Here is a 13,496-nt window from a genome sequence, read left to right as displayed (position 1 = left end):
AAATTCTAATACTCTGACTGACCAAAGGTTGTTCTAGCATAGCTCACTTCATCTATTGGACAACTGTATGTAACCTGCTTGGAAGATTAATTGAAAATGGGGCTACAGAGCATAATTACTACTCTCCCAAAACATACGTCAGGCTCTACCGAAGCTGGGTTGGCTCTCCTGGACACTGGGAAAGTAGCCAAGTCTCCTGAGTGATGTGGGCAGTCTCAGGGGGGGCTTAATGACACGATTAGCACTGTATTTTCACAATGACACAAACATGGAGCCATGCCCCCCCGGCACCGCCCACAAGCCTACACCACACACCCCCGTCCTGCCACATGGCACCCACTTCCCAGAGGGCACAGCCAGGATATCGGCAACTATGGTACAGAGAAAGCTTGTTTTCTGTTTATTTATTACACAAAATAATATGCAGTTCTATCTAAGTTGTTCCACTTCCTATTATACCAGAATACTGTAAAATGACACTAATTTCCAATATAATACAAAATATAAGTATGGATACTGTATGTGTCTCAACAGCCTAAATAAAAAAAATCAGGACAAATCAATCCCTAATATGCTAAACTATTCTTGTGGTCTGCATCAGCCACACATACAGTGACCTCAACCAGGCCATGCTACCACAATGACAAGGCCACCCACATGCCATGGTGTCCTTGCCTATTTCTTATGGGAAATGGGGCTGGTGGTGGCACCAAAACCACTTGGCTGGTGATTATACTGGTGATTATACTGGTGATTATACTATTGGAGTGTGTTTTAAATCTAGAAAAACAATTTCGCTACCTCACTGCACACAACAATAATAGCCGCGCCATCATCCCTCTCACGCCGTCAGAATGCTGCCTAATCTGCAGTAGAAATATTTCAGGGAATGCATTCGTGGGGGGGTGGGGGGGGGGGTTCGAGACTAGTTTAAATGTAAATTACTTGAAAAATAAGCATTTTCCAGATCAAATGGCTCGTATGAAACATAGTTAGTCGTAGTCTACATTGAATTAAAATAATCATATTTGGCGACCGATGCACTGTAAGGGAAAATAAATGTTAATTTTAAACAGGTATGTTTATGGAACATTTTGCCGGCTTTGCATTTATCCCTTTTCCTATTTCTATTGCTATTTATCACTTGGCAATGCAATGCATCAAAACCCTATCCCAGAATGCAGTGTTCTTAGCCTCACTATTGTTCATTTCTGCTGTTTCAGTAAATAATATATCCCTGTGACTACGTTCATGGTCCAACCAGAAGGAAATAAAAAAAAAAAACAGTTTAGTAAACTGCCTGCCCGTATTTCACAAGTGAGCTAATGAAAGGAAATTAAATCTGACATATTGCCAATCTTAATTGCTAATGTGTATAATGTGCCTGCTTACTTGGGAAATTTTAGGCTTTCATATCAGCCGTCCGCCGTCAACAGGAAGGGACATTTTCATTCAGCAGGCGGGTTACAGAGCGAAAGTTCATTAGCTAACTCTTTTTAGTGCCATTAACACAAAATGCAGCACAGCTCTTTAATGGAGCATTTATCTGTCAACACAGTAATATCTGTAGCATTACAATTTCAACACATTTCATATCACTTTTAAAGCAAAAAAGATAGGCATACCTTTCAGTGGGGGAGGAGGTCATATGAATGTCACGCGTTTCGCACAGCGGCAGTACCTTGCGTCTGTACCAATGCACCTGGACACCTCGGAACAAGCAAATGAGAATTGTAATAGGGTGTGGAGATGTGAACAGGTCTCTATAGGAGTACAAAAGTACAAATGTCAGTAACCCTTGTGCAATATAGCTCAGCTTAGTCTCAGGATGTGCAATATACTGTAGAAGGATCTGCGAGCGCTGATCTTGCACAATATGTGAGCCCTTTGTGAAGCGGAGATAGCTGTGCACTTCACAAGTGCGATTGTGGACGCAGATCGAGCGATTGTTTACCATTGCGCATAAGCCGCACTGCAGGTGCGCAGCAATCGCATTGCGATCACGGACACACAGAGGAACCCATCACAAAGTGAGTGACAGACTGACAGCAGTTGGGGGTGGTCGGAAGAAAGCAGGCGTGTCCGTTTGACCACCATTTCTAGGGTGTACATAAATTAGTCACTGCGACTGCCTATGCAGCATGAGAGCTCTCTGCGTGCCAGGAGACTTGCCGTGTCTGCGGCTGGTCAGGCCTGTTGTGAATGCTGCGTCACTGAGTGATGTGCGGTCAATGTTACCGATGTTTATGCAGAAGAGCGACATTGGACGGATATGAGAAGGCGGCAGTGGGCGTCTTTATGTCGGCTATACTTTGGCAGCCATTAGCATATTTTAGCAACTGCGATCCGCAGGCAATTGCATACACTCCTGAATCAGGCCCTTAGGCAGCACAGGCGCTGTAATGGTTAGTATTGCTGCCTCACAGCGTACAACTCTAAATCAGGCCTATTGCACCAGACCTGTGGAGGCGCAGAATGTCCATCTAAACATGGCAGCTGGAATGAGTGCAACTATGGAAGAAAATTACAGCTAAACGCGGCACGCCGGCGATATGCTCGGTTCTGGCAAGCCACCCAGCTGTTACTTCCTTAGAACACCCACTGAAATTCCACCTCTCTGCGACTAAATACATCCTGCGTCCCTTGGCGGTAACCATCACAATGCATGCGTAGTGTGACTCGGACAGGTGCGGAGAATTAAAACTGATTCAGACCCGCTCGCGAGCGCATAGTGCTCGCAAGCGGGTCGATGGCAGGGCAGTGCGCATGCCTGGCGTGTGTACTCACAAATTGCGAGCGCCTCTGAATCAGGGCCATAGAGCCTTGCGTCCGATGCCACAACAGCGCCCACCTCTGAATCGAGCCCACTGAGCTATACGGTATCTTTTTTAAAAAATGTTTAAGTATGTAGAAAAAAAGGGGGAACAAGATCACTCAGCAGCTGGTTCAAATAGAGGGTGTCAGCCTCCTAGCAAGGTAATATTATAGAAACAAAAAATGAACAGCGCTAATATGTCTATTAAATCTATACCATAAGACGATAAAATAATATCTAATTGATTGATTGGAAAAATAAATTAAATAAATGATGTGACGAATGTCTGTTAAAAAGTCTCTCTTAGAGGTGGAAATCGGCATTAAATACAACACAGTCACTGGCCTCAATATGATGATCCTGGTGAATATCCAGCTTGTATAATATTTTCCAGGCTTGCTTATGGTGAAATTCCCGATAACATGCAGAGATGGTGCTGCAATGGTGTGTGGGTGGTGAAAGCCAAGGCTAGAATGTGTGTGATGCTGGTCCGGAAAAAAGCAATAGATGGAGGACTCAATGGTTTGATAGTCGATATCAATGGGGTTCCAAACGCGTTAGGTCTCACAAGGCTGACAAAAATGTAATAAGTTTCGGACAAGCCCATCAGATATGTAAGGAGGTGCCAGAAGTCGGGCAACTTCTCCAACATCTTTCCGAGGTGTCAGGAAGCAGTTTGCTAAGTCTAAATGGACCATAGTACCACCGGAACAGGAGCTTGTAAGCGTTTGCCTTAATGTTTAAGGTAATAGACTCACCAACATCCGCCTTCCATGCTCAGTGTAGAGGGGGGGAAACAAGCCCACAAGAGAGGAGGTCGGCCTTTTGCAAAGGGATTTGAGAGTAGTGAGGGGTCTAAGCAGTAACTTGGGTCTTTTGGAGGGAATGAAAATTGCTAGTCTGCAAGAATTGGTAAAACTGTTTGCGAAAGAGATTTGGAGAGGAAAAAAAGGAAGAACAGGCGAAGTTGCTGAAAAACTTGATGCCACCAGCCAACCAAGATGTAGAATAGGAGGGATCAAGGCTAGGGGTAAAAGATGGGTTACCAAAGATGGGAAAGAGTGGGCGAGACAGTGAGCTTTACTTAGTAGGGCTATTACCAGATGGGTAATCCGTAGTAGGGCTATCCGCCACTTTAGGGAGGGGAGACCCATTCCATTAAGAGTTGGGTAACCGTAGGCCGCCACCACTGGAAATTCTTTGTAAGATTTTGAGACAGACTCTAAAGGTCAATGTGGGTTTCGAACACAACGAGCCCGGGAAAAGTAAAGAAGTCGGCAAACATTTTGATGGACTCTATTCATCCGATCCAATAAATAAATTAGATATTCCAGGACAATAGATCCTGTGTATATAGTGGACAGTAGATGAAGATAGTTTGCTCTGCTATACGGTATCTCATTGTACTGTTTTAACAAACAGCCATGTATCATTTTAATAGCCCTCACCCAGAGCCGTAGCTAGACTTTTTGGTGCCCTGTGCCAGAAAGAGCATTGGCGTCCCCCTCATTTTTCAAAGGGACATAATGCACCCAAAAAAGGGTCATGGCTTCATGGGGAAGGGCCAGGGAAGAGATAGGAGAGGCCAGGAGATGCCGGGGATGAAATAAGAGGAAGCTACAAGCAAGAATGATAATAAACAGAAATTTGACAGGCCCAAACAGCGCCCCCTGACCTGTGGTGCCCTGTGCGATGGCACCGGCCGCACTACCCTAGCTACGGTCCTGATCTCACCCTATATGATGATTATGTCCTGCCACTTATTCGACTCCTGTTGCTGTCTCTGCTGATCTAGCCACTCGGTGGCATTCAAGCCACAGACAATCGCATTGTAACTGTATCACGCTAAAGACTCACTGAGGACCTGCTAAAACGGTCTATGGCACTGGCTTATACAAAAACTGTGGGACTGGTGCAAAGGTGGATGCAGGTCCATTTCTGGAATATAATGTATGTTGCACTGCTTTAGCACTACGCATTCTCTGCAGCCAAGCGTACGCAAGTACAGGCTATGCAGTCACTGATCTGTAACAATGGGCCTGATTCAGAGCCGCTCGTAAGCGGCCGCTCGTTCGCTCCGAGTGATGTTCGCACAACTGCGCATGCGTATGGGTAGTAATACACATGCGCGAACCAGTCATTGCGGTCGGAAATTGTGTGCTCGCAAAATAGCGAATGCCTGCTAATTTGAGTGACAGAATGAGGCGTTTGTGGGTGGTAACAGGGGAAGGTGCTTGAAAACGGGGAGTGGAGATCCGAACGCAGGCGTGCCAAACGGTCAAAACGGGCGTTTTAAGGGTGTGCATAATTAACAAAGCAGCGTCATCGACCACGTCACTTGGTTGTCTTTTACCCTGAACTGCTCGCATGATTGCGGTAGGAAAATGCTACCACAAGAATAGCGAGCAGTTCATTCGCCTTTCGATGTACTCGATTAATCAAATAAATAGCGGAGATGACGTAGGATGCGAGCGGCCAGGGGGCGTTTTTAAAAAAAAAGCGAGCGCATGTTTCGTTCGCTCGTTCAGACATAGAGGCGTCAACAGACCGCAAAGAGCGAGCGCTCTATTTAAATATCCGGCCCCTTTTTCTGAACGAGCGAGCGCAAATAGCGTCCGGCTCTGAATCAGGCCCAATATTCAATGACGGCATGTTGATGAAATTGCGGGTTAAGCAGAGCTGTTTCGGTGCATCGCAACTTCTGCCGCACCAGTGACTGTAATCGGTTTTATTAGACGCTGATGAGTGCGGCAAGATACCTGCTAGAGAAGTTGTAGTGTTAAGCTGGATACACCCTATGCGATCCGTCTTACGATATATCGTTCCCACCCGGATCAGAACAACATATCGCGCGGATCGTATAGTGTATACGCTCGATGCTCGTGCACGGCGGTCGTTCATCGGCATTGTCCTATCTGCTGTGCTACACAGCAGATTGGACAATGGAATGTATGACGCCATTCTGCTAAATTCATCATGGAATGATATATCACACGGTCGTCCACCAGATCGTGTAGTGTGTACAGCCGACGCAATATATTGTTCCATCACATCATGCCGTCGTTGGGTACACACATCGTATAGTGAATACCTAGCATTAGGCTTGCTGGAGCATCCATTCAGGTAATAGGTGACTCTGAGATAGTCATAGGACTGACTATGGCTATAAGCGCTATATAAATAAGATTATTATTATTTTGTACATTTGATATGGTCGTACAGAGAGTCAGTGGAAAAACCAAAGCATACTGTTGGGATATTTAAACAGTAATAATAATTTATGGTCTAAGGGCCTGATTCAAAGCCGGACGCTATTTGCGCTCGCTCGTTCAGAAAATAGGGATGGCTATTCAAATGAACCGTTCGCTCTTTGCGGTCTGTTCACGCCTCTATGTCTGAACGAGCGAACAAAACTTGCAGTCATTTTTTTTAAAAATAAGCCCCCTGGCCGCTCGCATCCTACGTCATGTCCGCTATTTATTAGATTAATCGAGTACATCGACCAGCGTATGAACTGCTCGCTATTCTTGTGGTTGGTTTTTCCTACCACAATTTTGCGAGCAGTTCTGGCTATAAAATAACCCAGTGACGTGGTCAATGACGCTGCTGTATTAATTATGCACACCCATAAAACGCCCGTTTTGACCTTTAAGCACGCCTGCGTTCGGATCTCCACTCCCCGTTTTCAAGCACCTTCCCCTGTTACCACCCACATACGCCTCCTCCTGTCACTCAAAATAGCAGGCATTCGCTATTTAGCGAACAAACGATTTTCGGCCGCACTGACTGGTTCGCGCATGCGTATTACGATCCGTACGCATGCGCAGTTGGGCAAACATCGCTCGGAACGAACGAGCGGCCGCTTACGAGCGGCTCTGAATCAGGCCCTAAGTAAATAGGACTTGCTTGAACCGCTCAGCCTGAAACTCCATGTACAGGGTGTTGTAGGCAGCACGTGGAACATATTTTGCTGCAGCAATGCTGCTGTGTGCCTGCCAATCTTACGCTACGGGGTCAAACGAGGATTTCAGTGGTAATGGAGGCCAGAGTAACTGACACAAGGCAGTGCCTCCTAATGTGATATAGCGCCCGAGGGGATATGTTTTAGAACACGTGAAAGCCAATAAAGGAAATCTAAAACAAACATATAAGTAACTTATGAAATAGCAACTACTTACAATGACAGCTGTACAGTTTCAGGGACTCGTAAGCACTGAAGATATTTAAGAGAAGACATTATTGTTCCACTTAGGAAGGAAGCCGTCTCCCTGTGCATGTTAGCATTCCCGTCTATTCATTATTGAAGAAAGCATCAGGCAGCTAAGGAACGTTTATGGAGCAGGTATGAAAGGATCGGATTTTCCGCTAGGTTGTAAAATATTCAAAATTCTTCTGAAAGGTTTTTATCTGAAACACGAACTACGGGAAGAACTGCGCTGAGAGTGTGAGGGGGATATTTACTAAAGTGCAGGTTTTTAGACGTGGAGATGTTGCCCATAGCAACCCATCAGATTCTACTCAACATTTATCTAGCACCTTCTAGAAGATAATAGCTAGAATCTGGTTGGTTGCTATGGGCAACATCTGCACTTCTAAAAACCTGCACTTTAGTAAATATACCCGAGAGAATTTTCTTTTTTTACGATCCACTGCAAAAATATGCTAATGTTTGCAATCGCAATGCTGTCGCAGCCTGACATAAGGACGCCCAAATCCTCTTATTCTGTAATACTTAGCAAAATAGCGAAACCATCGGTAACATGGAGTACCATCGCAGCCTCACGCACAGTTACACAAGGTCTGACCCTACTCAGAAATTGCTAATCTCGTCACACGTAGTGGGAGCTCAAGCTGTGTATACCATCGTAGTGGCTAATTTATGCAGGCCCCTGTAACGGCGTTCAAACACGCTGACACGCCTGCGTTTTGTCGACCTCCCCGCCACCATCCCCAAATGGTCACTTCCTGTCAATCACGTTGCGATGGGTCTGCGTAGTCTGGAATCTTCGCGCACTGCGATACATACGCATGCGCAGTACGCAACAATCGCCCTTCTGCGTGCGTAATCGCAGTAGTGATCAGTAATTGAATCATGCCCTATGGCAGCAATAACTGTTTTGCCGATGACTGCAGGTGGCTGGTGGCCGAGCCTAGCTCAGTGGAACTGGTGTACGCAAGTCCGTTTTAGCCGCGATCTTGCCATTTTTAGCACTGCGCACGCTCCCGAGCAGTTATGGGTGAGCCCGCCGTACACATCTCAGTCACATGTTCACTTGCTCCTGAAGGGGCATAACTGGGTGGCAACGTAGGCTAAGCTGATTGAGTCATGGGCATGTAGACAGCGTTGCGCCCTGTGCTGAGATTTCAGATGGATATCTGCACGGTATACAACCGGGAAACCAGCTGCCTTAATACCGGCAGTCGGCTTCCCGACTGTCATATCCCGGCGAGGGTGAAATGCCGGGCGTCTAGATGTAGACGCCTGACTTTTCCCCGACGCCGGGAGACCGGCGCCCGGCATCCCGATCAAAGGGATGCCGGGCGCCGCGAGCGGACAGCCGCGGGGGGGAGGGTTAGGTTTAGGGCATCCGGGGGGGACAGGGTTAGACACCACCCCGGGAGGGTTAGGCTAGGGGGAGGGAGGGTTAGGCACCCACAAGGGGGACTTAGGGTTAGACACCCCCCCCCCGGGGGACTTAGGTTTAGGCAGCGGGGAAGGGGGATTAGGGTTAGGCACTTGGGCGGGAGGTTAGGGTTAGGCACCCCTAAGGAGGGTTAGGTTAGTCAATACTTACCTATCGACGATCAGGATTTCCAGCGCTGTCGGGCTTCTGCTGCCGGGAACTTTGCTTTGGTCGGCCAGGTGCTGCCGGGAGTTTCATACCAATTCCATCTGCACCAGGTCTAGGGCTGGTGCAAACGCGGCTACTTCCACAAGCAAATGTATAGGGGCAGTACAGTCACATAGATGGGTGAAACGTTGCATGCAGGCGAATACCCGCATTTATATCCATACACGCTGTGCGAGTGCAATTGTGGCGACTTACGCTCAGTTCTGAATCACCTCCGATACGAGCAGATCAAGATGCGATGAGACAAATTACTGTATATGCACAAATGGAAGAACAGAAATAGACTTTGCTCTCATGTCAGCGCAATCTCCATGGATTTTGTATCCAGGGACAATGTGCACATCACATCAAAGGTGACTGTAACCAGTAATCAGCCGTTACCTGTAGCGGGATGCCGTATTCTCTGTATAGAGAGCGCATTAATATGCACAGGAAATTCAATTTAACAGATTTTCTTTTATTTTCCTTTCTCTCTTTTTTTTATGTTGCAGCCCCTTGTCCACTTTCTGCACCCTCCCCCCTCACCCTCCATCTTTCCTTGAACCATTATTTCTTGCCTCTGATGCGTACAGATATCTTCTTAGCTTTCGTACATACCGAGGCACCTGTTAGATGTCACTGTGCTCTTATTAGCTTAGTTATGACATAAATGACCTTACATTGTTTTACTGTTTCCTATGCAAGTGCATGTACTGACTACTATGGGTAGATTCAAGTCTAAAGCTGCAGTGGCAAACGCAGGGGGGGTTTCCAAATGCTGGATTTTTGAGTGAGTGTGGCCAGTCCATGAAGAGGGCATAGTTATCCCTTATCCAGCTTTAACATGTTACATACAAAGTATATTGTTTTGCATAATTCGAGCATATACAGGACCGGCGATCATAGTAAGCCATTATATGTGGAAGTAGGTCCATCCTGTCTGAGCTGAATGTTTCTACAGTATGTCACATGTGGGCACCATTCCTGAGCATTGGAGCAAGTCCGGGAGTCTGAGGGAGCGGCAGAAGAACCTAGCACTGCCCTGGACATATATGTAAATATCGGTCTCCTTATGTACTGGATAGTGTATTATTATACAGTATTAATTATTAACCCTATAGATGGTCTATAGCAGTGCACCACTAACAGTGCATGTTTTCCACATCTCCTAGTTGGTGCACAGGTATATTTATTACTGGCTGACACATGTTAAAAGAACCCCAGGTGGTGCTAATCATTTCATTTGTGATACTGAGAAGAACATGCAGCACTAGTAATATTCTATTATATCACTACAGTATTTCTATTGTGGCCATGGTGTGTGCTGGGGAGGGGGGTTTCCAGGCAGATGGAAACCCCCCCTGCGTTTGCCTATGAGCTGGTTGCACACTAGACGACCAACAAATCCAGGTCCGGTTCTAGAGTTAGTGGCCCTCAGGGCGGGAGCTTTCTTCATGGGGCGTGACCTGATGGGGCGTGGCCATGGCTGGCAAAAAAAAAAGACAGAAAATAGTAATTGCGGGGCAACGAAGGGGGCGCCGTCTGCTGGGGAGGGGAAGCCATTTGCCGGGGGGGAGAGAGGGAGCTGCTTGCCGGGGAGGGGGAGAGCCGGTCTTACCTTGTGAAGGTAGGCGAGTTTCTCTTTTCTCATCCAATTTATCGTCTAGTGTGTACCCAGCTTAAGCAACGGGCACAAAGTACCTAATTGGTCAGACTAAGGAACGTCGCAGCCAGTAACATTGCTAATTTTCCCTCGTACCCCATGGAATTGCGCAGAAAAATTAGCAATGCTGGGCTACCGTAGTGAACTAGGAAAGGCGCAGCTGAACATCGTAGCGGCACATTGCAGGGGATTGAATCTCCCCCTTAGTGTGTGTACTGCTTCCTTTATATATATCAAAATAAAGATGTTTTTCTTTCAATATTCCCATCTTAGTTCTAGAGGCAGAATGTAGATTACCGCCACAGTTGGAGTCTAGATATCTCTCATGCTCTTACTGAAAATGGAGAGCGGTTCCAATCTCCTATAGATTGTCTCCAGATATCCAAATCAAATCTATTCCTTACTACGGTCCATCCATTTTTTATAAACCACTCAATACTCGTCAATAACAATCCAAATGGGTATTAATATATATGTCTATGTAAACTAATTTGCTTTTTAAGAAAGTACTGCAGCATTTGGCAGTGGTAATAGTGGCTGTAAATCTTAGGCAGATGGATGGTAATACTATTTTTACATTAGCAAAATAAATTATTGATAATAATTACGTGTTTATTGTACATCTGGAAGGAACAAACAGAAGTACCCTAGGGCCCTGCTACATGGGGTCAAAACCTGCATTTCCCCAACGTAGGCCGGACTGTAACGCTAATCACGGCGCGTAAAGATGATGGGAGTTATCCAAGGAACAGTCAACGTGTTGTCAGCTGCTTCTTTTTTTTTTTTTTAACATCTGAATTAGGTTTATACTTTATACATATTTTAATGTAACGCTATACAGATGCACGTCACTTAACGACCTACCTGTTTAGCGACTGCTCGGTCTTACGATCCGCGCACACTGCAGTTCAAAAATAGTTGCAGGATACAAAAAACTTAAAAGGACAGACCCGGCCGCGAGAGGGGGGCATGGCTGTGGCGTGGGACATACAGAAGACCCTACCCTCCATGAGGAAGGAGGCGTGCTTTTGGCACGGAAAGGATGGACGGGGATGAGGCGCGTTCTCTGAGGAGGTGAGGCACACACTGGCACGCTTCACCCCTTGCCCTGGACCCGCGGCTTCCCAGCCACACTTCGTTGAATTGACCTAGTCGTAGGTACGGAACTTGGTCGTTAAGGGAGGAGCATCTGTACTTCATCTATGCTTCTTCCTATAGGGAATCTCCATGGGGCTTGCGGGTGCCGAGACCCAACCTTAGGGTCTCGTCGCAAGCCCTGATGGTCGTGATGGTCTTGACAATTGCGACCATCACCCTGGTCGGTCGCTAAGGCTGTGGGTGGTAACCCACAGCTTAGCTAGCGACCAGGAGGCCGCACTAAAAAAAAGAAGCGGCCGCCCTCATTCAGAGAGAGCGATCACTTCTTGCGACCGCCTCTGAATGAGGGCCTTTGTGTAATGTTTCTTAACTGCACACTTAGGCCCTGATTCAGAGCCGGATGCTCTGACCAGAGCGCTCGCTCTGAATCAGGGCCCACCTCCATAACTATGGAGCGTCCTCTTGGACGCTCGTATAGCTGTGGGTCACCACCCACAGCCTATACGAGCGTGCAGGATGATGGTCGCGATGGTCTTGACCATCGCGACCATCGCCAGTGCGAGCGGAAGCCTGCGGTTGAGTTTCTCAAACGCAAGGCCAGGAGTGATTTTGGCTCTATCAGAGCCAAATTCACTCCCACTGACATCACTAGTGATGTCAGTGGGGCCGGCTTCTGACGGTAGGCGTTCCCTTGGGAACGCCTCCGTCTGGCAGGCACTCCCCCGGCACGCCCACCAAAGGGGGCGTGCTGTCAATCAACATCGACAGCACGCCCCCTTTGATCAGACACAACGAGCGAAGGAAAGTCCTTCGCTCGTCGCGTCTCGCGCATGCGCACGACGGAGCTCCCTCCGTCGTGCGCATGCGCAGTGCACACCATCGACCCACTTGCGAGCGGACAGCCACTCGCGAGTGGGTCTGAATCAGGCCCTTAGTTAGCCAAATAACCAGCATGCGCTCCAAAAATGACCCCATACCCAATAATGAGTGTGTTCCAGATCTTGCACTGTACCATGTGTGGCTGGCCATACCCCAGACTGGGTGAGACTTGTCTGCTGTGCAAGGATCTCATGGAAACTCTGTGGATCTTTACACTCAAAGGCATGATGCAGAACTGGACGGAAATCAGGTGCATCTGCCCCCAAAGAAATAGAAATACATGCGTATATATTCGCCCCAGTGCTGACTTCTGCGCCTCTTTGCGCTTGCACACACCCGCTGCTTGTATTCTTGGTTTGTTACTCGCTATCATCATTAGTGAGAAAGAAACTCGGCATAGCTCGCAGATGCGTCAATGCCCCCTCTCTGGACTTTGCCTACCAAAGAACGCCCCATTACAGCCCAGTTACACTGCTTCAATCGTAAATGTACAGTAGGTGCGCTTGAAACTCTGCATTGCTTGTGCGCGATTGCTTTCAGGACGTGCGCAGTGCGAAAACACTCAATGTATCTTCCACTCTGCATCACAGAGATTGCAAGTTAATAAAGCTGAGGTTAAAACATTAAAGGTCATCTCCACATAGAATATGCTCTTCTCTATAACACCAAAAGCCCAACCTACAAGAACCCCGCAGGACTCGGGATGTGATTTGGGTTTGAGCCTTTGAAAACAATCATTTGGTGGCAGCTGATGGAGCCATAATAAATAATGTCACTAATAATAATTGTACAGCAAAAGAAAATCCTGCATCACATTATTAATGGGTAGGGGGTTCTCCCAGAATTCTGAGTGTTCTTGGATATTGTCTGCTGAGTAGGACGTTGATATAGTTGTTCTTCCTCGTTTGTTGGGTCATTGATATGTGTCCTGTACGAGCAGTGTGGAAAGTGATTTGATTTCGTACAGACGGGGGCGAAACTATTCAGCAAATCAATGTCTAGTAAACAACGGTTTCCTCTCCTGTCTTCCAGCACATGACACCGGATTGGTCACCCTTCAGGTTGCCTTCAACAACCAGATCATCTCCAACTCTGTTGTGTTCGAATACAAAGCAAGAGCTCTTCCAACACTGCCTTCCTCCCAGCATGACTGGCTGTCCCTGGACGGTAAGGGAACGTCTTCAGCTCCATGTTAAAAAAAAAAATATAC

At 47.0% G+C, this 13,496-nt stretch overlaps 1 protein-coding gene across 1 annotated transcript in view; it reads left to right on the top strand.

The window, feature by feature from the left end:
* CAMTA1 (calmodulin binding transcription activator 1) overlaps positions 1-13,496 on the top strand; it is a 1,701,345-nt gene that overhangs the window by 1,482,735 nt on the left and 205,114 nt on the right. Inside the window, exon 10 of the mRNA XM_088455852.1 lies at positions 13,319-13,453. Within this exon, the coding sequence (XP_088311978.1) occupies positions 13,319-13,453 (135 nt within the window). The remainder of the gene's footprint in view (positions 1-13,318; positions 13,454-13,496) is intronic.

This window comes from Taudactylus pleione, unplaced genomic scaffold (genome assembly GCF_031769625.1).
Source record: "Taudactylus pleione unplaced genomic scaffold, aTauple2 ptg000673l, whole genome shotgun sequence".
Taxonomy (NCBI): Eukaryota; Metazoa; Chordata; class Amphibia; order Anura; family Myobatrachidae; genus Taudactylus; species Taudactylus pleione.
This window is presented reverse-complemented; position numbering and strand designations above follow the sequence as displayed.